This window comes from Pezoporus flaviventris, unplaced genomic scaffold, assembly GCF_033815535.1.
Source record: "Pezoporus flaviventris isolate CSIRO_AGI_PZ_B2104156 unplaced genomic scaffold, CSIRO_AGI_Pfla_v1 ptg000007l, whole genome shotgun sequence".
Lineage (NCBI taxonomy): Eukaryota > Metazoa > Chordata > Aves > Psittaciformes > Psittacidae > Pezoporus > Pezoporus flaviventris.
The window spans coordinates 52,563,915-52,588,211 of NW_026892555.1; the positions used below are offsets into that span (position 1 = coordinate 52,563,915).

The 24,297-nt window shown below is 38.7% G+C and overlaps 1 protein-coding gene across 1 annotated transcript in view; it reads left to right on the forward strand.

Annotated features, from left to right (window-relative positions):
• Window positions 1-229: 229 nt before the first annotated feature.
• VAPA (VAMP associated protein A) overlaps window positions 230-24,297 on the forward strand; it is a 30,144-nt gene continuing 6,076 nt past the window's right edge. The window contains exons 1-3 of the mRNA XM_061448804.1: window positions 230-551; window positions 17,653-17,805; window positions 22,566-22,669. Coding sequence (XP_061304788.1) covers window positions 476-551; window positions 17,653-17,805; window positions 22,566-22,669 — 333 coding nt within the window. The 5' untranslated portion in view covers window positions 230-475. The remainder of the gene's footprint in view (window positions 552-17,652; window positions 17,806-22,565; window positions 22,670-24,297) is intronic.

Sequence of the window (24,297 nt, forward strand, 5' to 3'; positions counted from 1 at the left end):
CCCGCCGCCCCTGCCCGGACTCTGTGCATGCGAGAAGTGGGCAGGGTGCCGCTTCTCCCCAGCGGCTCGCTCTGACAGTCACGCCGGAGGGTCTCGTTCCGACCGCCGGCGCGGGAACGGAACGGAGCGGAGCGGAACGGAAGGGGGTGGGGGGTGAGAACAGAGGGAGCCGCTGGGCGCATGCGCACAAGGGTGCCCCGCCGCCCTCGTGCCCGCGGAGGGGTGGTGTTGCCGGCCGGCCGTTGAGCCAGTCACGCGGGTAGGGCGGCGAGCGGGGCTCCCGGCGGCAGGAGCGCGCACAGCGGCAGCACCCGCCCTCAGCCGCGCCGGGATACTGCCCGCCGCCAGGGAGCGGCGCCGCCGCCGGCCGGCCTCCCCCTCCCGCCCCTCCTTCTCCTTCTCCTTCTCCTCCTCCTCCTCCTCCTCCTCTTCATCCCTCCCCCCACTCCTCCTCCCGCCGGAGCGAGCGAGCGAGATGGCGGCCGCTGGGTCGCTGGCGAAGCACGAGCAGATCCTGGTGCTCGATCCGCCCACCGACCTCAAATTCAAAGGTGAGGGGGAGCTCGGCGCCGGGAGGGGGCAGCGGGACGGCCCGGCCCAACCCAACCCAGCCCGGCGGGGTGTCCCCTTTCGCCTCGGCGCTGGGCCGCCTCCAGGCGCCGCGTTCTCTCCCCGGGGCAGCGATGCCGGGCCCTGCCTGCTCGGGTCCGTCGTGGGGGCTGGGGGGAGGGGGGCGCCGCCGAGCCGGTGAACGGGCTCGGCCGTCGCCATCTTGCAATCCCGTGGGGACTCGAGAGCGTGTGTGCGGCCCCGGCGGGTGCCCGCCCGCTTTGCCGGGCGCGGCGCTCGGGGTCCGGCCGCCCCCTTCCGGCCCCAGACGCTGCGCCAGTCCGCCCCCTGACTCGGTGTGTTCCCCCGCGTGCTGGGCAGCGCTCCGCTCGGGGGGCCTGGCCGTGGAGTAGCGGGGTCCGGGGAGGGCTAATTACTCTCATGTCATTTCTGTGTCCGCGGGGGTCTGCGTGGCCGCCGGCCTCTCTCCGTGAGGTGTCCCTGCGGCTGTAGTGGATCGGAGAGGCCCCTAGGCGGGCGGCTGAAGCCTTGCCGCCGTGCCGGGGAGCGGGGTGTGTGTGGGTGAAACACGATTCACGGGGCGACCCGCGCGCCTGGTGTTTCCCCCTCCGCGCCCTGCGGGCCGGCTGCTGGCGCTGGTCAGAGCCCGGCCCTGCCCTGCCCTGCCAGTGTCCCCGACGGTGCTGCTGCGGTTTTGCACCATCACTGTAGGGTGTGCGAGTAGCTGATGTGCAGGCGCTCGCACCCTCTCCCGCTGCAGCGTGGCCCGCTGGCCTAGTAAATGGCTCCCCGCCCTTTTCCCCAAGTTGTCATGTTTCAGACAGGTTCTCGGTACTTAAACAGCCAGCTCACTCCTTTCTTTGGAATGAGGGAAAGGAATGTGTGCATTTCGGAAGTTTCTTTGTGTTTAGTATGGCGTGGTGAGCGCAGAACTGTGACTGGCATAGCATGTTTCTATAAACGTAGGTCCCAGTTAGTGCGGTTATCATGTGGGGCTTTTTCTCTGCTAATAAAACAGATAGTTCTAAAAAGGAAGGTTCTTCCAAAGATGAGTGATTCTGGAAAGGTAAGGACATAAAAAAAAGCATTCTAGAATAAGTAGCTTTCAATACTATGCTGTGATTATATTTTATACCCTTAGGGGCATTAATAAAAATCTCATAACGTTTCAGATTTAGAATCTGCAGTATTAGATTATTTTTTTGAGGTGTTAATGTTATCTGAATTTACCAGCATATGTACTTGCACCTAATCTGATAAATGTTCCTATTTTATTCTGTTTCATTTTTATTGGATTTATCTTTCATTGTTTTAGAGGGACAGAGTGGAATTTATGATGGTGTAAAAAAAATCTTTAAATGGACAACTAGAACAAATTAATGTTTATGTTACAGAAGAACACTGTTCTCCCAAAATGCATTTGGCTTATCTGATTCTTAGACAGTCTTTTAACAAACTGTACTTGCTTCGTTAATCTATCAAATCAGATAAAGCCTGAAATCTGTCTGTTCACACATACAAATTTCTTGATAGCTTCAGTTTTAAAATTTTTAAATTGCACATTCATAGAGGAATTTATCTTTTCCACTTCTGTTTTGTGTTTTAAAACGCTGCCAGGTCTGGCTGCACTCCGATTGCAATACACTTGTGTTCTTAATGCAAGGGCAGGTTGGAGGAAAATGGAAATTTTAAATAAAAAAGCTACTATGTCTAATTCAAAGCTTTCAAATGTTGAACTGTCTTAAACTGGAAGCCATACTTACGTGATGTGAAACAAAGTGATGATACAGGGAATATAGAATAAATGCTAGATTAGAAATTCAGTATGAAGCCGTTGTCAGTCAGTGATCCTTATTGTGCTGAGTGTTTATGTACTTAAATAATGAAATGTGTATTCTTTAGCCATAAATTTTGGTTTCGGGCTAATGCATGTATTAGCAAAATTGCTATAGAGCAGACTGAGCAAAAATCTGAAACATAATGAGGCTGCAGTCTTTAATATTCCATAGAAAGCATTCTCCATTACTGTATTATTACAGTAATATACTATAGAAAGAGCTATCTATTGGGAGAGCATGGAGTGCACTCTCAATAAATATTTTCTAACTGCTTATTATTCTGAGGTATTTAAAGAGGTTTGTGGGCCACAAGCTAATTCAGTTCTAAAATACTGCATTGAAGAATACAGTATTGGCAGGGGGGATTCTGAGTGTTATCTTTTAGAAAGTAATTGGTTAGCAAGAGAATGTATTACTCAGAATAAGTGTAACTTAGTGTAGGAAAAAGTGTTTTTTTTTTCAGTGCAGCTGATTGTTCAGAGTTTTTCTTTTATTGGGACAGTGTCATACTGCTGATGTGCATATAACAGAGATCCAGTTTTAACTCTAATTATCTAAATTGGACAAATAGTTTTGTTGGTTTTCTTGCCTCAGGATTTGCTGACCTTGAGGATAAAAGTGACAGTAAAATGTATTGGTATGACCCCATGTAAAGAATTAAGTTAAAAAGTATATAGGACTTATCTTAAGGAGCCGTTAACAGGGCTTTAAATTCATCATTGCCTGGTGTAACTTTTTCATTTATTTTTTCTTTTTAATCTACTTCATTTGATTATCAAAAGCAAGGTCTATAATACATTTATTCTGAATTTTATTCAGTTTCAGGGGGAAGTCTAAAGAATATGTCCCATGGTGGCTAACACATTACGCATTTCCCTTGGTGACCAAAAGATTAGAATGCTGTTTATATAGTACTTTGTATTCCTTGAAACTTTGGTCATTAATGATATTTTGGGTCATGGTTAATTCCCTCTGCTTTCATGATAACTAGATTTCTTTGGATTCTGGAACCATCAGGAATGCCTAAGGAAAATGACAAAACAAATAAGTACTTTTCAGAGTATTGTGCAAATACGAGGGGGAAAATCATACTTAAAAGTGACACAACTGAGAGGCAGTTGAGAAGCTGTGTAATAATGTAACACTGAAACAGAGACTCAGTATGGAGCGTTGAGAATTTGCCTCATGGTACTTGCATCCAGGTCTTCAGACATATTACTCCTGTTTAGATTAGCTGTCTTCTGTATTTTAGTCTAATCTATTTTGTTGAGCTTCAAGAATCTGAAGTTTGGGTTTGTTTAGGACTGGATAGGAAGAATGGAAACATGAGACACTTAAACTAACATCTGCTTCTTACTGGGGTCTTTTTCGTATGACTCATGCATGTCATCATTGGCTGTAGCTCTAGTTCAGTGAAGATTATGGTAATCTGGAATTGGTAGCTTGGGAGTAAATGTGTTTTTTTATTTTTTAAGCAGTTTGTAGTTTAATAGCAGCACTTGAAGTTTTTAGTTCAGAGATTTCTAGCGTTTGTATGGAAACTCAGTCTCCCTTAAGAAGCCAGTTTTGCTATTCTAAGTAACAGCAGCAGTTTAAGTTGGTCTTGGATGGTGGTCCTTTTTAAAAAAAAAACTTCACCAAATCTTTCAATCAGACATGGTTCTGCAACACCTAATTGAAAATCTACTCTAGTTGATTTGATGAGCCTTGGAGGATTAGTAGACAGCGTTCAGAATTTGAATTTCATGTGATTCACAGGTGTCTGACTAGCAATATAAAAATGTATGAATATCCTAAATTGATATCCGTTATTGAAGTTCTTACTTACAAGTTTGTGAAATCCAGTTCTGTTACCTTTGTAAACATCACAAAATAATGAGACACACTTTTTTTTTTGGTGTTAGTACCTCGAGGCTTGAAATAAGTCAGCAAGCAAGCAGACTGAAGTCCACTTTTGAGCATGTCTGTGTGCAATAAATTTTCCCTTTGATGATTTTAGTTACTGGGAGAGATCAGTATAACAGATGATGTTCAATTTCTGATTATTAATCTGATTCATAATATAGGATTTTTAGTATAAAACCAGCTATCAGATGGTATATGTTCAAATGACTCTTTCCAGGTGAGGTAGAGAGCACTTAAGTATGGCTCATTCTGAAATCCAGTTTTTGATGACCTATTAAATAATACAAAAATATTGCTATAGATTTTGTAATCACTACATTGCTGTTGGTAACATTGAAAGCCACAGGCTATGTATTGCTGCAAGTCGAGAAGGTGGAATTTAAAGGTAAAAATAGCTCAGTGTTAAATGCATCCCCTGCCCTCAAGGTCTGTTGCCAGAGTTGGCAAATAATATCTTTTAGTGTAGGAAGGATTTGAAGTTTGATGCCTTATTTGTAAGTTTTGCTTATTTCAAATTTTATGCCTGTTTTCACTTTATTCAAAGTACCAGCAAATTTGTGATGTCCCACATTTCTATGGTTAAAAAAAAATAAAAAGGCAATTGGGATGTCAGTTTTCTGGTATCTTCGTTCAAGAACATTTTTGAAACTAAACAATGGGAGTGCAGAGGAGAAAACTGGTTGTGATTACTAACACAGTTGTGGCTTCTTGATACTTAGAAGTAATTCCATTGAAGTTAATGTTTTTGCTGGCTGAATATTGTGTAATGACAAAGATTGACAATCCCATACAGTGACTCAGTATTCAACAAGTAGTCATTGACTTTTTTTGATCCAAGAGGAATTCCTGGAATTGTTTATTCTTGCTGAATATATCTGTACTTCTGTTCGCTGTTTTCTTGCTCAAATGTAATATTACTATTTTTTATGATAGTTGTTAATGAAAATTAGTACATTATTACTGGGAATGTGTTGAGGAAATGGAAGGAAGAGGATGTTTTTTACCATGTGTTGTTTATGAGGTGGTATGTTAATACGTATGTCTCTACCATGGTGTTAGACGGCATTTAAAACTGACAAATAAATGGCAGTTACGTCTGTTTGTGAAGTCAGGCATGTTATAGGTGTTAAATTGTATTTCTGGAGAGCTGATTTGCCGTTTGTTTTAAGATTCAGTAATGGAAGCTCTTCCTGTGATGACAGGTATACAGCAGTGGAGATTTGGAAGTTTTTCCCTTTACCTGCAACTTGTAGGACTCTGTTTTACTAATATTGCATCTTCAGTAAACAGAGAAAACCTCGCTGTCTTGTACTCATAGTGTAGTCATTTATTATAAAAGTTTCACTTTTACGTTGTAAGTAGCATAGTGCCTACTTGTTGTGCTGGTTGATAGTATAAGCAAGAGTTCTAGATCACTGTAATACATCAATGTTAATATTGTAAAAAACCCTGCACTATACATGAACATTGTGCCATTGTTCAAGGCCAAGTTAAAAAGTAGAAACTTACCACAGGTGCTGTTTTATGCTTTAGCTAATAGGTCTGAACATTTAGTGTACTAACTGGCCTTTGTGGCTTTATAAATTGTTCCTGTTTTGGCTTCACTGTGGTTTGTGAGTGTGTTTTACTTTCTGGCCAACTTTGTCATTAGGAGATGTTTGTTAACCAGGTCTTTGTGACCATCAGTCATTAAAAGGTCATTACATGCTCAGCTTAAAAGGCATAAATTCAAGTTGGAAAGGGCTGCTGGAGAGAACATGCTCTGTATAAAATGGAAAAAATAACAAACAAATAATCACTAACTAATTAGATAAGTATTACATTTTTCAGTGTGAAAATGGTCAAATGTCAAGGCTTTTATTGCTAGATGAGCCAGGTAAGTGTGTATAAGCTAATTTCTTTAAAACAAAACAAAACAAAAAACAAACCAAAACCCCAAAAAAGCAAAATGACCAAGATAATTTCTGGCTTTGAATTGTTGAAAATAAAAATGCAGAAACACAAGTTAGAATTTTAGAAACTTTGTTTTCCTTCAGGTAGTTAAGACTTTATCTGGTGCATAGTGATACTGGCCTCTTTAGCTTCTCTTGCCTTTTAGCAGTTTGTTTATTTTATTGCATACAGTTAATTTCATTGCATTGTAAATTATTTGGCAGTGTAGATGTTGTATTTCATTTTATGGTTTGAAAGTATACATTTTGATTTACATGGCTATGTAAATAAAATATTTTCAATTTATTTCTATATGAACAAGATCTTGAGAGTTAAGATAGGTTGGAATATATTATCCTGATGTAGGACTTCAGGTGTTTTGTTCTTGATAACATGAATAAGAAAAGAAAAACAGTTGTTTGCCTGAATTTAAAAAAGATAGTCACATCAGAATTTTTCCCTCCTGTGTTTCTAAAAATGAGATCTCGCTTGGAGTAATTCTTAATTTGATACTTCAGTGCTTGAATAGGTCTGACCTTGACAGTATGCAAAGCCTTAGAGGAAAGAATAATTAAAGACATGGAGATAAATGGAAAGTGGAATAAAATGCAGCGTGAGTGTCGTGGGTACTATGTGCCAGTCTGATCTGAGTCCTCCTTCTCTTTGTCTCCTTTTTTCCTCTCTTATGTGTATATCTCCCTCAAACAAAAATGGATCTTACCACTGGATTTTATTATATTATTTCATCAAATCATTGATTGGTTTGCGTTGGAAAGGACCTTTATATCATCCAAATCCCTTCCTATTGGCAGGGACGTGTTTCACTAAATGAGGTTCTCAAAGCCCTGTCCAACCTGCTTTCAGAGATGGGGCGTCCACAGCTTCTCTGGACAGCCTGTTCCAGTGCCTTGGCATCCTTACTGTAATTTTTTTTTTTTCCTTATGTCCAGTCCAAACCTACCCTTTTTTCAGTTTAAATTGTGTTGTCCCTTCTCCTGTCACTGCAAACCCTGATAAAGAGTCTTTTTCCATCATTCTCTGAAGCCCACTTTATGTATTGAAAGGCCACAATAAGGTCTCCCAGGAGACTTCTCAAGGCTGAACAACCCCAGCTGTCTTAGACTGTCTTTACAGAAGAGGTGCTCCAGCCCTGATTGTTTTTGTAGCGCTCCTCTGTACCCTAGTCTAACAGTTCCAGGTCTGTCTTGGACTGGATGCGGTACTCCAGGGGTAGGAGAGTAGGAGAGAACAGAGTAGAGAGGGATACAGTCGCCTCCCTTGATCTGCTGGCCCTGATTCTGTTTATGCAGCCCAGAGTAGGATTGGCTTTCTGGGCTGCAAATGCACATTGCGAGGTCTTACTCAATTTTTCATCCTCTGGTATCCCCCAGTCCATCTCCAGAGGGCTACTCTTAATCTGTCCATCCTCCAGTCTGTATTTATGTTGTGGATTGCCCCAGCCCAGGTGCAGGACCTTGCACTTGGCCTTGTTGAACGTCATGAGGTTGGTTCACATGGACCCACCTCTCAAGTCTATCAAGGTCCGTCTGGATGGCATTCCTTCCCTCAAGCAAATCAACATCAAGACTGATCTTGCAGTTATCTGCTTACTTGCTGAGGTTGCACTCAATCCCGCTATGTCATTGATGAAGGTGTGGAATAGTATTGGTTGCAATATGGATCCCCGAGGGACTTCCCTGAAAATTGTGCATTTGATGTGTGCTAGTAATAGGACTGCTATTTTCTCAGTTGGAAGTGGTGAAGGAGTAGAACTAGAGACCAGTACTTTATCACAGGTTTACTGTGAGTGTGATGGGTCATGAAATGGGGCAAAGATGAGACTCTAATTTTCTAATGAGGGAAGCATTCATGTCAGGATTTATGGCATTGATGAAGCTTTATCTGACTGCATCCCTGGCAACACCTAGTCAGGGGAAAATGAACCCAAGTGGGAATGGTGCAAATATAAAGTTAGTAACATAAGTGAAGGAGACTAGATTGGATTGTTTATCTGAGCAAAATGAAGACTGAAAGGGGATCTAATTGCTATCTATAAATATATTAGAAGAGGTAAGCACTAGGGAAAAGAAAAGCTATGTAGGCTAAAGGGTAGGATTGGTACAAAAATGAATTGACACCAATATGAATGTATTTAGATACTTAAAAAATAGTTAAATTTCAAATCCAAATCATGTCAGTCTGAACCAACCTTCTAAAAACTGTGGGGGCAAAAGTAGTTTTAAATTCATCAGATACCATCTTACAAAACTTTTTGTTTCATGTGGCCTTTCGAAGGCTTTTTGTAGGTCATGAGGTTATGATGTTCTTAAAAGTTTGGTAGGACGGTGGTACCTGATTATGTACTGAAGCTAGAAGTTGGTATGTCCTATTGGATTCCAAGACATTAGAATAGCATGACTGAGGTAGGTATTTAATGTTTTTTTTTCTTTGTAAGAAGGGGTGTTCATTAATTGAAGATTGTATACCTAGGAGTAACTGCTCTATGTGTGAAGCAAACTTAGTAATTATAATTCATAGGAGTATGATGTTGATTTAACATGTTTAACATGTTAACGGTATGATGTTAATATGGCCACTTAGTCTGATAAATCAAATGAAAGTATAAACTATTCTGTTTTTAATTTGGGTGTCTACTAGACATCTAGTAGACGTGTTCCATGTTACAGCCCAAGTTAGAATTCCAGGTGCTTCTGTAAAAGGGAGGTGACTGGTCCTGGGAAGCATGGCTGTATTAGCTCAGCTCGGTACTGTGATGCGAACGTAAGGAGAGACAAGACTGTGACTGCAGCTTGCATTTAAAGCTTGTTGTTTGTGTTCCCGAGTGACTGTAGAGTATTCTGTACTTGGCTTTCAGAGATCTGGGAGATGGAGACCTGTAGTTTGTGCTTCCAGAGAATGAAAGGTCACCCTGCAACTGAAGTGAGTTGTTCCTTTCCTTAGGTGGTAGTCCACTAATAGCTAGACCTGTCTGCAGGAAATGTTAATGTTTAGACCAGGCTCTGTGTTAAGTGTCTAACACGGTCTAACAGTCAGACACCTGAAACTCTTGTTTTGGTGCCTGTTTGGTTTTGTTGTTGTTTTTAAGAAATTCTGGGCCTTTGTCTGCACTGGGAGAAATATGAAATGGATTTATTTTTAAAGTTAGTTACACTGTTGGGATACTACTTGAAACTGATGAAAACCACAAGAGCTGTGGTGTTCTGTTTGATGTTTGAGTCTGGCCTCTGAAACCCAGTTCTTGGAGCACACTGGAAAAAGTGCTAGGTAACAGGTTTTGGTCAGGTCTTCTGTGGAAAGACTGATTTTCTGTGTGCCACTGCAGCTGTCATCTGAGATGATTACAAGGATTCTGATTACTGCTGTAGAGTTTGAAGGGTATCTTCTATGTTACAATTCAGATCAGAAAGGTGTATCCAATTGGAAGTTTTGTATTTGAGGATGCATACATATTTTAGGATGCTGAATATTTGAATATTTTAAATGGCAGGTCTGTATCACTGAAGCTTTTTGTAAGCTATATAGCAGTTTAAAATACCGAGCACCTTTCAAAGGAAAAAGAAAGGGAGAAGTTACTTATTTATTTGGTTCTGTACAAATTTGCTGGTGTTCTTGATACCTAATAGCCTCTGTAATTCTCAAATGCATTAGTTACGCTACTGTATGCAAATAAAGAGAATAGTTACTCCAGCAGGAAGGGTTTGTAACATTCTCTGTACTGACCAAAATTGTTAATACTGCATCTGTACCGAAAGATTGCTTGTACATATTACTTAGTTGTTTCAGGACTTTGGGATTAATTTGCTGGTTTAGATGTTCATGTTTAGCAATAGTAGAATATTTCCACTGCTCTTGTTATTTCAGTGGTGAGAGCATTTTGGGATGACTAATACTTTATCATTAGATTCATAAGACTTTATCCTAGTAGTATTATGAGCTGCCAATTTTTAGCTTTTAACATGTTGGCAAGAATAACAATGTAACTAAATAAAGCTAAATTGCAAGTAAGGAATTCACAGAGATGTGGAGGTTAAGTTTAAGTAACAGGCATGCCTTTGATGTTAGTAACATGACAGTTCTTTAGTAATGGCACTCATTCAATCAGAAAAATAACAAGAATAGACATATGACTCAGACTGCTAGATTTTAAAGTTTTCGCTAAATGCTTTATCTTTAGATGAAGTTATTCAATATTATACTATTCTATTAGCAGTGCTTGTTGTTGAGGCTAAAGAAAATATGTTCTGTATTTAACATTAAATGCAGGACAGTTTCTTTTTAGTCTGTATTTTATCTAATATATAAAATACATAATGTTCTCTTTACCAGAATTCATGGTAATGATCTATGGCTGTACTTTACCATTGAGATAGATGCTTATTGCATTTTTACTGTATTTTTTGGCTACTAACAACTTGTCAGTAACAGACTGGGGTGAATAGGAAATTTTGATCCAAAAACGTATATAAAAAAATTGTTTTGTCTGCATTGAAATGCCACTGCATTGTATTCCTGGTTGGTTTTTTTTTGTTTTTTTTTGTTTTTTTTGTTTGTGGGTTTTGGTTTTTTTTTCAGAATGGCTGGCAAAAGTTTTCAATTCCCATTTCTTTTATATCAGCTTCCAGTGAAGCATGCCAACGTCCGCATAAGCGCCTCTAGTAAGCTGTATAGCCATACATACATGCCTGCTCCTTTGACAGAGGAAGATGAGCTCTTCTAGGATTAAAACCCGAGCATTGTCTCAGCACTTTTTAAAGGGAAAAATCTTTGACAGAAACATATCAGCATGGATGCTGACAGCATGTCATTGTGGGGAGCTCAGATAAAATCTGACGTTACCCATGGTAAACAGTGCTAGCCTAGAATTAGGCTTCAGAAGCTGTAGACATTGAGGTGTGTCAGCTTCCTTACAAAGCATTTTTTGCATTCTGACATTTACATGCAGGTTGATGATAAAACTAAAAACTCTTTCTCAAGTGCCAGGGTAGAATAAGAAGCGAAAGATGCTATTATTGTTGCTCTAATACGTGTGTGTCTACCTAAAAGCCATGGTTATTTGTAGTAATACTAATTTCGCACCTTCATTCCTGATCATTCAGACTTGTAATAGTGAAGTATCAATCCATGAAACTTAAACTGTTATGTTTCATAGACCGTGAATAATTTTAATATAGGTGATTTGTTAGAGTCTGAATTTTTCAAGAAGGTATTTGAATGCTCATGGGTTTGGTATTTCAAAATGAAGGAATTATGTCCATTGGCAATGCATGTTACGGATTCTCTTCAGATTATTTTCACAGAGGTCTGAATATTAATTAATTTATGGAAATAAACCCCATTCCTTTCACTTTTTTTTTTGGTGTCAGTTGTGTTATTATGCTTTTTTAAGAAAGCACTATAAAATTGATTTGGAACAGTAGAGTGCTTTGTGTATATTTTAAGATCAGGATTTTTTTATCTGACAGGGTAGTTTTGACTCACTACAGAGCACTGGTCTTTCATTTTTAGACATATTTCCTTCAATACCCTTGGTGGAAGATGATCAGGTCAGGGAATATTTAAGTAAATTGGACATACTTAAGTCTTGGGGCCCTCATGGAATGCACCCGTGAGCACTGAGAGGGCTGGCAGATGCAGAAATGGGCTGACAGGAGCCTTGTGAAGTTCAACTAGCCCTGCACTGGGGGAAGAACAGCCCCATGCACCAGTACAGGCTGGGGGCTGCCCAGCTGGAAAGCAGATTTGCAGAACAGGCCCTAGGGAGTCCTGGTGGACACCAGGCTGACTGTGAGACCAGCAATGTGCCCTTGCTTCAGAGAAGGCCAGTGGTATCCTAGGTTGAATGAGGAGTGTTGCCAGCAGGTCAAAGGAGATCTTTCACCTCTGCTTAGCACTGGTGGGACCACAGTTGGAATGCTGGGTCTAGTTCTGAGCTTGTTGTAAGAGACACATGGACATACTGGAGAGAGTTCTGAAGAACCAGGAAGGTTATGAAGGGACTGTAGTATCTCTCCTATGAGGAAAGGCTGAGTGAGCTGAGACTGTTGAGCCTGGAGAAGAGAAGGTTCAGGGTGGTAATCTTATCAATATCAAAGAGGATGGAGCCAGGCTCTTTTCAGTGGTGCCAGCACAGTGCAGTGATCACAACCTGAAACACAGGAGGTTCCCTCTGAATATCAGGAAACAATTTGTAATTTTTATTTTTATTTTCTTTTCCTGTGGGAGTGACCAAGCCCAAGCATGGGCACAGGTTAGCCAGGGAAGCTGTGGAGTCTCTGTCCTTGGAGATACTCAGATGCTGTCTGGGCACAGTCCTGGTTGACTGGCTCTGGGTGTCCCTGCTTGAGCAGAGGTTTGGCCCAGGTGACTTTCAGAGCAAGGGGGCCTCCAGAGGTCACATTCCACAATTCCAGTGACAAATGATGAGAAACAGTTTAATTTGGGCCTAATTAAAAAAAAAAAATCTCTTTTTACATCATGCAAATGTAGGTTACATGGGACTATGTAAATTTAATTTCTTTATTCTGTTGTTACTTCCAATTCTGGCACAATGAGTTGATGGAGATTTTCTTCTGTTCCTGTCGGGTTTATTGTAAAAGTCATTTAACTTGCTCCCAAAATTTGTCTTGCTGGCTTTTAATATTACTGTTAGTTTCTATCCTGCTGATTTTAACTTTGTTCTCATTCAGTAGTGCTCACACTGGCAAATGCAGTAGATTATTTTTCTCTGGCAGCCCAACCTGACTTTATTTTGCACTGAAAGAAAAATACTCTGGCTAAGTTTGCTTTGGTAAAGGTGCCTTGAAGTGTTCTGTATGTTTGTTTTGTGTATGTTAAAGTGCTCTTGGAATTTCAAAGGTGATGAAGCAGTTGTGAAAAACCAGCATCCCAATAGTTTTTGAAGTTAGTGTTAACTTACACATTTTAAGGCGTTGGGGTTCCTTTTGCCAGTCTGTGTACTTTTCAGTATGTACTTATTTTACATGTGACTGAATGTATCACTTGACTGGGCCAATTTACAGCTTAAATAAACTTTAGTTCTGTTTATGGAATAGAGTGCTTTCTGGCAGAGTCAGCCTATGTATTAGCTTTTACAACAGCTACAGTTCAATCAAAGAGGACAATATACTTAACACTTAAGCGGTTTCATATAAAATGCTGTTGAACTTGTTTCATAATGCATGCTCATTTTTTTATATAACTCTGCCAGTTATCTGCCTTCTAATTATCAAATATTTTATTTAATAAAATTACAATTTCTTACCAATTTTAGGTGGAGGCAATATTCTATGACAAGCTCTGTGTGTACGTAATGACAGCCCTACTAGTTTTGAGTGGAGCTGCTTGATAACCAAACCTGCTTCTCAGTAGCTTTTTATATTTGCTTTGTGCTACCAACAACTAGAGATACTGACAGTGATCTCACCTTTCCCAGGGGTACCGCAGACTGTGCAGTTTTGTCTAACCCTTTCAGAAAGTCATATTCATGTAATAATTTTCTCCGTTATGTTTTGACCATCCCAGGCAGTAGAAGGCTGAGGAGCTAAAAGAGACCTGATTTTGAAAAGAAAATGACACTGCTGATAAAAAGATGTCTGTATAGGTCCTACGTGTCCAGTAATAAATAGTCTTGGTTTTACTGCACTATAACTTGCAAACTTGTGGCAAGCTGAGAAATTTGGTGCTGTGTTTCAGCTGTGGAAACTGGCTCTACAGAATCAGTGTCATTCTTCTTGCCCACTAGTTGCTGTAGTCCGAGATGTGTAGTTGCCAGAGGCAACCCCGGTATTAATTGCAGTGGCTGCACTGTAAGATTGCGGAATAGAAATTCAGTACACAGTGTTTTTGGAGATCTCTGGTACTCTTGAGTGTGATTAGGCAGGTGTCTGTCATTTCTTCATAAGGCCTTCTTAAGTCAAAAAGAAGGGAAAAAAAAAATCTCTGCATGGGTTGTCACTGCTCTGTCCAAAACAGTTAGAATAACCTGGCACTCTCACAATTTTTATTCGAGGAAGATGTGGTAATTGGTGCCTTGAATTTACACTGCTAAGGGAGTTGCTGAACTCCCTGTCCCCTTTGAAGTAGCTCTGACTCCCAGAGGTTGTTGAATTGAAATTACAGGTTTGTAATAGAGTATGATCTCTAGTTGCATCAGTATAGTTTGAGGGCTTTATTATTTAAATTACCACAGCTTCTAAAATCCCTAGTTGCAGATCCAGAAGTCCATTGTCTTAAGTTGTACAAATGCAAGAAAAAAGATAGTCTTAAGCAGTTTACAATGAAAGTACTGGGCAAACAACAGTAGATGAGTACTCATGAGATATTTTGTGTGGTGGGTATAGTTAGACATGAGCCTGTCTTATGAGCCTGTCTTAAGGTTTAAGTGCTAAAAAAAGCAGTTTTGGCCTGGGTGTCATGTAAGCAGGGAGTAAGGTGCTCTTTTTGAGAATAAATTCTGTGCTAGTGTAGCTGTATGTCTTCTGAGATGAAGTTGGCATCTATTTGTCTATCTTCGTGTGTGCAGAATGCCTGTATCTGTCTTTGCCTGTTCTTGTTTAGATGTGGTCTGTGTGGTATGGCTTAAAATGTCTCTTCTTTCCTGGTTCTTTCTCTCCCCCATCTTGTTTTCTCAAGGAACCGTCGTGATTTAGGCTTTTGCACTCAGGCTCTTAGTGCCAGCTTGTATTTTATTTCCCCATTCCCCCAGGGGTAGGGGTATTTATGTTTGTGCGAATGTGAACTCCAGAATCCTCTTAGGCTGTTGCATGATTTCTTTTTTTGAAGGATATGACATGCTAACTTAGATCATGAGACTCCTCTGAATGGTAATAGACATTTGTTTTTCAGGTTTGCTATCCTTGGGTGTGTTCCTGCCTGTCCATGTCTGTCAGTACGTCACTAAACTACCAAAAAAGCTGGGCTCTGCAGGAGCACTGAAATTTGGTCACGTTATCCTTTTGAGCACCGGTTACCAACTCTTTAAGTCTGATAGTTGTGAGTCATGAGAGGCTTTATGCAGCTTTTTTGTCTTTAAAGCTTTTAGAAAGAAGGTGAAAGGTAAAGCTTACAGAAGGGTACTCTAGACCTTGGAAAATATTTCGGTCTACTCTGAAAGAAATGTCTGATACTAAAAACTGTCCCTGAGCTAAAGGCACTTCTTTAGGAAGTATCCAGGAAATGCAAAGGAGGTCATTGCATTCATGTAGCTGGGGAACAAAAGCAGATTATTATTATTTTTTCAAATTAATTATCTGTGGTGTTAGAACTGACTGTAAATATCAGAATAATTGGAAGAGTATTTTGAATCCTGTCTCATTATTATGCGCTTTGTGAAGGCAGGCACGAAGGGACCTTTCATGTCTCAAAAGAAACAGAACATCTCTTTTTTTTCCCTGAGTTTAAACCCTGGTTTATCATCAGTTTATAAATTCACTGCTACTTTGTTTTGAAAGAAGCTGTTTTTGAATAGTACAGCTCCTTTTCTAGATGACTGCCTTTCAAAGTGAGCCTCTGAACTTTGCCTTTTTTTTCCTTTGACCATAATTCCCTTAGTAAAAGTAGTTGAGACGATTGAGAAGCAGAGCTCTTTAAGTTGCTTAGGGCTGAAATTAAAAATAAAGCAATCCACACCTTTGAAAGCTAGATTCAAGGTAGATGCCAATGAGCACTGCAGAGGCAATGCCTAGGTGGCTGTTAGTAGAACTTCCAGAGTAACTTCCTCAAAAATGTTTGTGTAGTTCAAAAAAAAATAAATGTTTGGTCTCTTCTGAGTGTATCACCAGTCTAAGATTTAACAGAGTGTTCAGCTGCCTTGTTTAGTGCAGCGTGTGGTATGGGTGATGAGAGTTATTTTTGGATCACACTCTATAAGTAAATGCAACTGGATCCTGCAAGAGCCATCAAGAGGCAAGTGGAAGGAAACTTTCGAAGTAGTTTTGTGAATTTTCCTCTTTGAGGCTGTGTCAAATTTGCTTGGATTGAGAGGGTGACTGTTTCATCCACTGGATAAAGCCAGATCAAACATGAAGCTTCAGACAAGTAATACCAGGTCCTGTTTTCTCAAAAGAGCGTCAATGAATGTGAAACTATCTCATGTGTATCTTCATCTTCGTATTCTCAGTAGTTCCCCTTTTGGTCCTGTATTAGTTTGTATCTTGGTGTTTTGCGTCAAGACTCTTGTACACGCTCTCAAAATGAAAGATTCAGAATGAGAGTGAGTTATAGAAACAATGACTTGGGACAGATAGTGAGCCCTCTAGCGCAGTAGCATTTTTGATAGTGGCCAGTACCTTTTCCTTCAGTGTAGTCCAGACACTTCTGTGGAATAAGGTGTCCGGAAAAGAGTTGAATTCCTTTGTCTCATGCGATTAGTGGTGTTGTTGTACCTTACCACTTATTCAATATCACATATAATTTTAATCCAATTTGACCTAAAGCTTGCTTTCTTTGTGCCTTTTTTATAATCGACAATTGTCATGTTTTCAGTACCAATGAAAATTATTTTGTAGTAATTTAATGTGTAATATTTAAAGAACAATAAAGAAGATTCTTAGAAGTTAATGTACATGTGAAATATTATTGCATAAATATCATGTTCATATGAACTTCCAGTGTCTGAGTTACAGTCTTTTAGTGCCTGTGCAGTCTTGCTTTCAGATGAAATAGCGTAAGAGAGATTAACACAGCTCAGAACACTAAACTTTAGTTGCTTTTTGTGCTGTTATTGTATGGCATTACACGGAAGTTTATCTCTGTTGGAAGATGTGACATTGAAATTTATGCCTCTTGTCTGATCCAGTCTTAAAAGCAATTCCTATTTGGTGATTTAACATAAACACAGTTCAGAGAATACACTGCATTGAAGTATGGCAACTGCAGCTTCTTTTCTGTGGATCAGATTTAAAAGATGAGGTTGATGTCTGTTTCTGTAAGTCTGTAGGAGCTCAGAAGCAGGACAGAAAGCAGTATGTTTCAGTATCACAGCATTTTCTTTCTTTAAACATTTGAAAGAATTCCAGTGGAGTATTGCTTCTATTCCTAAGAAAAATATCCAGCAAAATTTCCTTTTCTGTATGACCATTACCTTCTAGGTATTCAAAATATTAAGAATAATTTGGTAAAATTAACATATGTATATATGAATTTTTGCACCAGCGTGAGTCTTTCATACTATTTAAGAGTTACTGGTTCATTGCTGTAATGTATATTATTATAACTAAGGTGATAATGTGCTTTGCGTGCAACAGTAGATGGACTTAACATGTATGATTTAGTCTGCTTTTAGAAGTTTAATGACATTGTTATATTTTAAGAGTAATTCATACTGTACAGACAGATTTCTTTTCCAGATATACATTCATATTTAAAAGAAAAAAAATCCCTTTTTCAGGTCCCTTTACAGATGTAGTAACTACAAATCTTAAACTACGAAATCCATCAGAGAGAAAAGTATGCTTCAAAGTGAAGACCACAGCTCCTCGTCGATACTGTGTGAGGCCGAACAGTGGAATTATTGACCCTGGATCATCTGTAATTGTTTCAGGTAAAAACAAATACATGCACTTATAGGTTAGGTGGGTATAGGCCTTTCATGAGATTTTCTGGGACTGTTTGAAATACGAGAGCTTTTTAAGTTTTTTTTTTTTTTAATATAACTGTTCCATTTCATTAGTGCAATGTCAACTTGATGTAGAGCTGCAATAATACATGAAAAATCCTCCATACAGAAATGCTTCCATTTGGCACATTTATCTGCAGCTCTCTGAATCGAGCAATGACATTAACAGTACTTTTGCTTCAGACTACTACATTTGTGCTTGTATCTTGAAGTAGGGCACATTGTTTGGCTGCTTTGATGTGTTTAAAGTTTAGCATTGGACAGCTCATGTTAAAAAATAAAATTCATAACTGTAGATGAGTTGTTTTGACCATAGTATTGGTCCCTGAACTGTGTAATTTGTAGTATTTACAGTAGTATATATTAACTGGTAATCATTAAATAGCTTTCAAAAAAAATTATTTGCTGTTATTTTAGGTAGCTGGAGCAGTTTGTAGCCCTTAAATTTGAAAAATATAGTATGTTTCACTACAGAGACACTCTGTTCTTATTTTGTTTTTGGGTAAGGGGATTAAAAAAAAAGAACATCTTTTATTTCTCTGGACTTACCCTATTTCCCAACTTGAAGAGCCTCTTTATAGGCTGTTGTCTTATAGGCTGTAGAGATCACAAGCAGTACTGGTGTGAGCTCCTAGATCTCCTAAGTCAAGCAAGATTATTTTTTATAGAACCCTTCTAGAGATGTAGCGGAGTGAAAGGGAAACATGGAGCAATCCTCAGAGCTTTTTAGATTTATATCCTTGTACCCTTTGGCAAGTTTGAAAGAAGCTGGAGAACTAGCTTCAGGTGATATTTTCAGAAGTTGCAAGGAATAACTTGGGAAAACTTGGGGATCGATTAAAACCTTAGAGTAACTTTCTTTGTAGGAGAGAGTGATTTTCTAATCTTACATAATCAGTAGAATATGACCCTTTAAAATTTCAGTATTGCTTACTGTGGACAGTCCAGCATCTTGTGTATGAAAGAGCATTTTTCTGAGAATTGGTTGAAGATTCAAGTAGTCAAAAGCCTACTTTATTTGTCTTCAGCTTAAAGCCATTTTGTCTTAACTATGCATTTGATCTGGTATTGGGGATCTTTTCTGTATTCAGTTTCTTCAGGGAATTGAATAGATTGAAGGATTCCATTTGCCTGTTGCAAAGAGTGTTTTTACAGTTACAAAATCCTTTTAATGCTTTGAATATCTCAGTTTTTCAAATGAGACAGTATTGGAGCTGTAAGCAAGATTTCAGCTTCAGGTTCACCGATAAAGGGAAACAGTATTACACTGCTTGACTCTGCAGTTTGCATAGCAGGGAATCTTTGATTTTTTTTTTTCTTAATTACTGAATTCTCAAGCAGTTATTCAGCTACAGTGAACCCAAGATACGAATTTCATGTGCAGTTGTTTAGTCATAGTGATTCCACAGTGCTTTTCAAAATTCTCTTCCCCAAAGTATCGCCTTTATCTTTTGAGTTTTCAGGCATAGTTCCTTTTGCTTCACTTGGTAAGCTAAGTGCGCACATCATTTTTCTTCTGATCCAGTTTGTTATCAATCTCTCAACTGAATGTTTTCAGTACCGACTCATCTTTTGTATAATTAAAAATAGATTTCTCTCACATTGTTGTGCAGACAGAAATCACTGTAGGATACCATGGGCTGAAGCTCTGCGTTCGAAAGTAAATATTGAGGTAGTGTTAGCTGTCTTCAGCCTCCATAATACGTCGTGCTGATGTTGATTCAAGCCAGTTTTTAAATTCATTGTTGGAGATGTGATTTAATAGCCATTTTAGGGAAGTGCATGGGTACTTTGTTTATTGTTCAATTGTGAATCATGTTTATAAGTTTTTTTTCCAAAAATACTAATTTTGTAAGACCTGTTTTTCTTTGCCTTGGTGCCCTAGATTAGCTGTTACCGTATGTACTGCTTGTTGTTAACAAGTGTTGATTTTTCTTTTCAGAATATAGCTTGTTGCTTCTTTCACAACTTGTAACTGTTACTTGGTATTGTTCTTCCTTCTGGTTTCAGACCTCAGTGGAGTATGTATTATAGAGATAAAGCTCTCCTGTGTAGAAAAGCTAGGCCTATTAACAAGAGGTTTGCTATTTATTGCAGTTCTCCTTGAAGTGATCTCTGGATTATTTGGGGATTCCAAGAACATACTGAAAACTGGATTTGTATATTCATGAGATTTTCCATGATTACTTAAAACTGTGAAGAGCTTGAAGAGCTTTTTGAACTTGTGGGCTGTCTCTTTCTGCTTCTTGTTCAATCAGATTTTCAGCTGTTACCAAATGGTCAAGGAACATAAAGTTGTTTAACTAGTTATCCAAGGATTCTGCCAGGATTTGAAGAAGTTCTGTGATGATGGAGAGTAATCTTTTAGGTTACTTGGCTTTTGGAAACTGAAATACTACAAGCTACTCATTAGTCTGTTGATGGAACAATTCTTAGAGATAAATGGCTATAGCATCCATACCTGGAAGAAGAATTTAGTTTGATCAGTTATGTTTTGGACTGCAGTGAGACCAGTGATTAAGGAAACCTGACTTCAAACCTTTCCAAATAGGTTTATTTGAAAGCATTTCAAATACTGCAGTTATTTTGTGTTTATTTGTGAAATATATCTGATTCATATTAGTTACTTATCCTTTGATTATGCTGTATGTAACATTTAAGGGGAAAAAAGATATCCACCCTGTAGTAAACACTACCAACTTGTAAATACTATTTAATGCCTAAAGTTAGGTGGCAGTATAATTAAATTTAGAAATACCTTTTTTTTTCATAGGTACTAGTGAATTTGGAAAGGCCAAGTTAGTAATTTTGATACTGTACTTAATATTTTATAAACTAATGTAGTTCAATCCTGCCATGAAGAATTTACTCTGTGTGAAGGGAAGCGTCTTGAATCATACATCAAATGAAGATTCAGAATTGTGCAGAATATTATTGAATCGGTGTAAACTGTAGCAGTATCGAAGTCTGCAGACTGAATTGGCTTAGAATATATGGTAATAATGTTCAGAGCATACTGTGTGAATCAGTATTTCTGCTAGAGCTTTTTCATAGCTGTATATAAAATTTGTGTGGTCCTGTGCTTCCATCAGGAGTAAGGCAACTTACTGTGTCTGAAAGGAGACAAGGAGGCTAACATGGTAGTTTGTTTCAGACAGGGTCTGTTCCAGACAAACAGTATGGTTGGCAGTTAACTACTGGTTATGTATCCATCCCTCTGCTTCAGTAGTCCCCCAACACTACCATAACAAACCTTGTGTATTCAGGTGTTTCTGCAAGCCCTTACATTATGCACCTGGATATGCAACTGTATCCTATAAAAACTCTAATCTCCTGGTCTGTGTATAGACATCATGTTATTTCAGTCATTTGAACTGAAGAAATGACACACAAAATAGTGATGCCAGGATGAACTGGACAACCCTTATGATGTATCCATCCAGCAGACTGTATAGTTTTATAACTTGGATGAAATTACTATGTTTCTGTAATTAAAGTTTTCATTTAAAAGTGTTGTGATGCTGTTGGTATGAGGGAATCTATAAATAGTGTCAGCGATGTAGCTTTTTTTTGCAGAGCTTGTGCACACTTCACCATAATAACTTTAGAAACTTAACTTTCTGATTTTGACTAATGAGACTTTTCAGCTTGGGAAAGTGAAATTACAGTAAAAAGGCTGTCATGCAGAAAGTCTGGACTGCTTTCAGACTCTACCTCTGGGACTTACAGTGCAAACAGTGCTGTGTAAAAAATGTCTGGTTTCATCCAAAAGACTTTTTTTGTTAATATCTGCATTACAATGTGCTGAAAGCTGAAAATGCAGTGAGAAAAAAAAGATAAAATACTAGGAGCAGGTCTTACGAGTTTTAATGTTTCACTTAGAGCCGCCTGTACAGAAAATTTGATTTTGAATCCCATCCCTCTTTCTTCACTGGTAAAATGCGGTGGAGGCTCAAAACTTGCCATAGAATTAAAGTGTGTATGTGAATTTTGGTATGCTTTTGTTAGCTGTTAGACTGGACTTACAGTTAAGAATGTTAAAACCTGAGTAAAACGTGTTGTGTAGTTATATATATTTTTAAAGAACTCAATTTGAAAGTGTTTTAAAGATGTGTTATTAAAGCCCCAGGTAGCTTTACATCCTCTAGCTGTAGTTTGAATTAAGTATTTTAGTGGTTTTGCTCACTGTTTAGATTCATACACAGTTAGAAGTCAGTTGCACTTGCCCTGCAAGACCCTGGTGGTCTACCTAATGTAGGTTCATAATGTGTACCTGTCATAACATGTTCTACAATTCTTTTAACTTTGCATTCACTTAATCATAAAATGTGTTTATTCCGAAGAAATGTCCTGTGGTGTTTGCTTGGCTTGTGTTTTGTTTGTTTGTTTCTGGTCTGCCTTAGAGGATTGGTTTATTCGTACTCATATATGAAATGTTGTTTAGCTATAGTAATTACAGAAATAATGATATCAGCTGCACCAGACTCTGAAGAACTTTTAAGATTTTTCCTTTCAGTACCTGTTGCTACAGTGTATATCTGCTCTGTATTCCATTTTAACTTTCAGTATTTGCTCAGGGAAAATCAAGTCTACAGTGGACAGCATGCTGTGAATATGGTGAATTGCCTGTCACAGTGATTAGCTGAAGAATTACAGTTTTATGCTTTGTATTTTCTTTCGAACAGTAATGCTGCAGCCTTTCGACTATGACCCAAATGAGAAGAGTAAACACAAGTTTATGGTACAAACAACCTATGCACCACCAAATATTTCAGATTTGGAGGCAGTGGTAAGTAAAAGTAAAATGACTTGTGTATATATATGATTTTTTTTTTTTATTCCCCCTAAAAATTCAGGCTTAAGTGTAAATGAATTGTGTTTTTTGCAGTTTTCTTTTGGAGAAGAATTGGGTTTTCTCTGAACAAGTATGACTTCCATATGTGATTCAGTTTTTTTAGTATTAAATACAAGTTTGGTTCTTAGAACTGCCTAGTGAACTGATTGAATGGAAATAGTAGTGCATCTAAGGTAAGGTCAGTTCAGTGGTAAAATTTTGGCATGTTGTACCTTCTGTGCAGCTAATCTGAAGGGATAAATGTTGTATTTGAAGGATTTGAGTATATTAAAACAAGCCTGAAGGTGTATGAAATGGGTGTATTAGGTCTAAAGAGTGTTTAGGAGAAATGTTCAATGAGATTATAATGAATTAAAACATTTGGAAGACTAAGATAAATCTCCCTGCAAGATACCAAGTGGCTGAACACAGCACAAACAATAGGTTTATGTTTTAATAGAATATGTTGTAGATTCAGTTCTTAGGCAGGATTGGTCTGATGAAAGATCCAGAAAGAAGTTATCTAGGTTTGTACATGTTAGTTCAGAAGAAAGGACACCTGTTTCTGATGTTACAAGCTCACAGTAATGGGAAAGAAGCCTTCATATACCAGAGCATACCCTGTAGAGAGAACGTGGACTCTCATAAGCATGTATATTAAAGGTGGAGGGGAATGGTGCACAGGCATCTGTCTCTAGAGCCTGTTTTAAGGGATGCCTGAATTTACATAGTAATGTTCAATGTTCATTCAAGGCAGAGGAGGAGAGGGGAAGTAAATGATAAAGATGAGATTTTATAAATCACTGAAATCCACTAGACCTGCAGGTTTAGTCTCTGTGCGAAGACAAAAATTACTGTGGCATCTTTGCTGGAAACAGTGGAAAACCTGTTAGATTTTGTTAAACTTTTGAGACACGTAAGTAGAAAGCTAACATCTCTCTTCATCGTTGGGCTGGTTTACTTTTTATTAGTATGCTTGGATAGCTCTTGTTTGTGTGTGGTAAGTGAAGCGTAACTATTTGGTAAGGATATAAAATCCACTTCAGAAATACCTTTGAAGTAGCACAGTGTGCCCAAGTATAGAATATTGAGAAACAGATCTTGCGGAAAATCGGTAATTGTAGTTAGAAGTTACTGTACAACTAATGCCACTGAAAAAAAACAACAGCAACGGAAAAGGTGTTTGTGTGGGGAAAGGATGTTATGAAAAGCCTGGCTATTCTAATCTGTAAGATTCTAAGGTAACTTCATAGGACCTAATGTAGAAAAAATTGCCACAGACTTGACCAGTCTCTGGGCCTAAAGATTTAAGGCAACTATGTGAAGTGTATGCTTTGAAAGCTAATCGTCTGATAGAGAAATTCCAGCATATTTCACAATTTGAATATATTGATAACCATTAGAATTTAAAATGTTTTTTATAAACAGCTGTGAAAAATTCTCTGGGCCCAAGTTGTAATGCAGTAAAAGGAGGGAGTGGTTAAAAATATAAAATAGGAAGAGGTAAAGAAATCTACTCTGAAACTGAATACAGTCACTAAAAGATACCTTTCAGTCCTTTGTTTAAAATTGGTGCTTCCAAG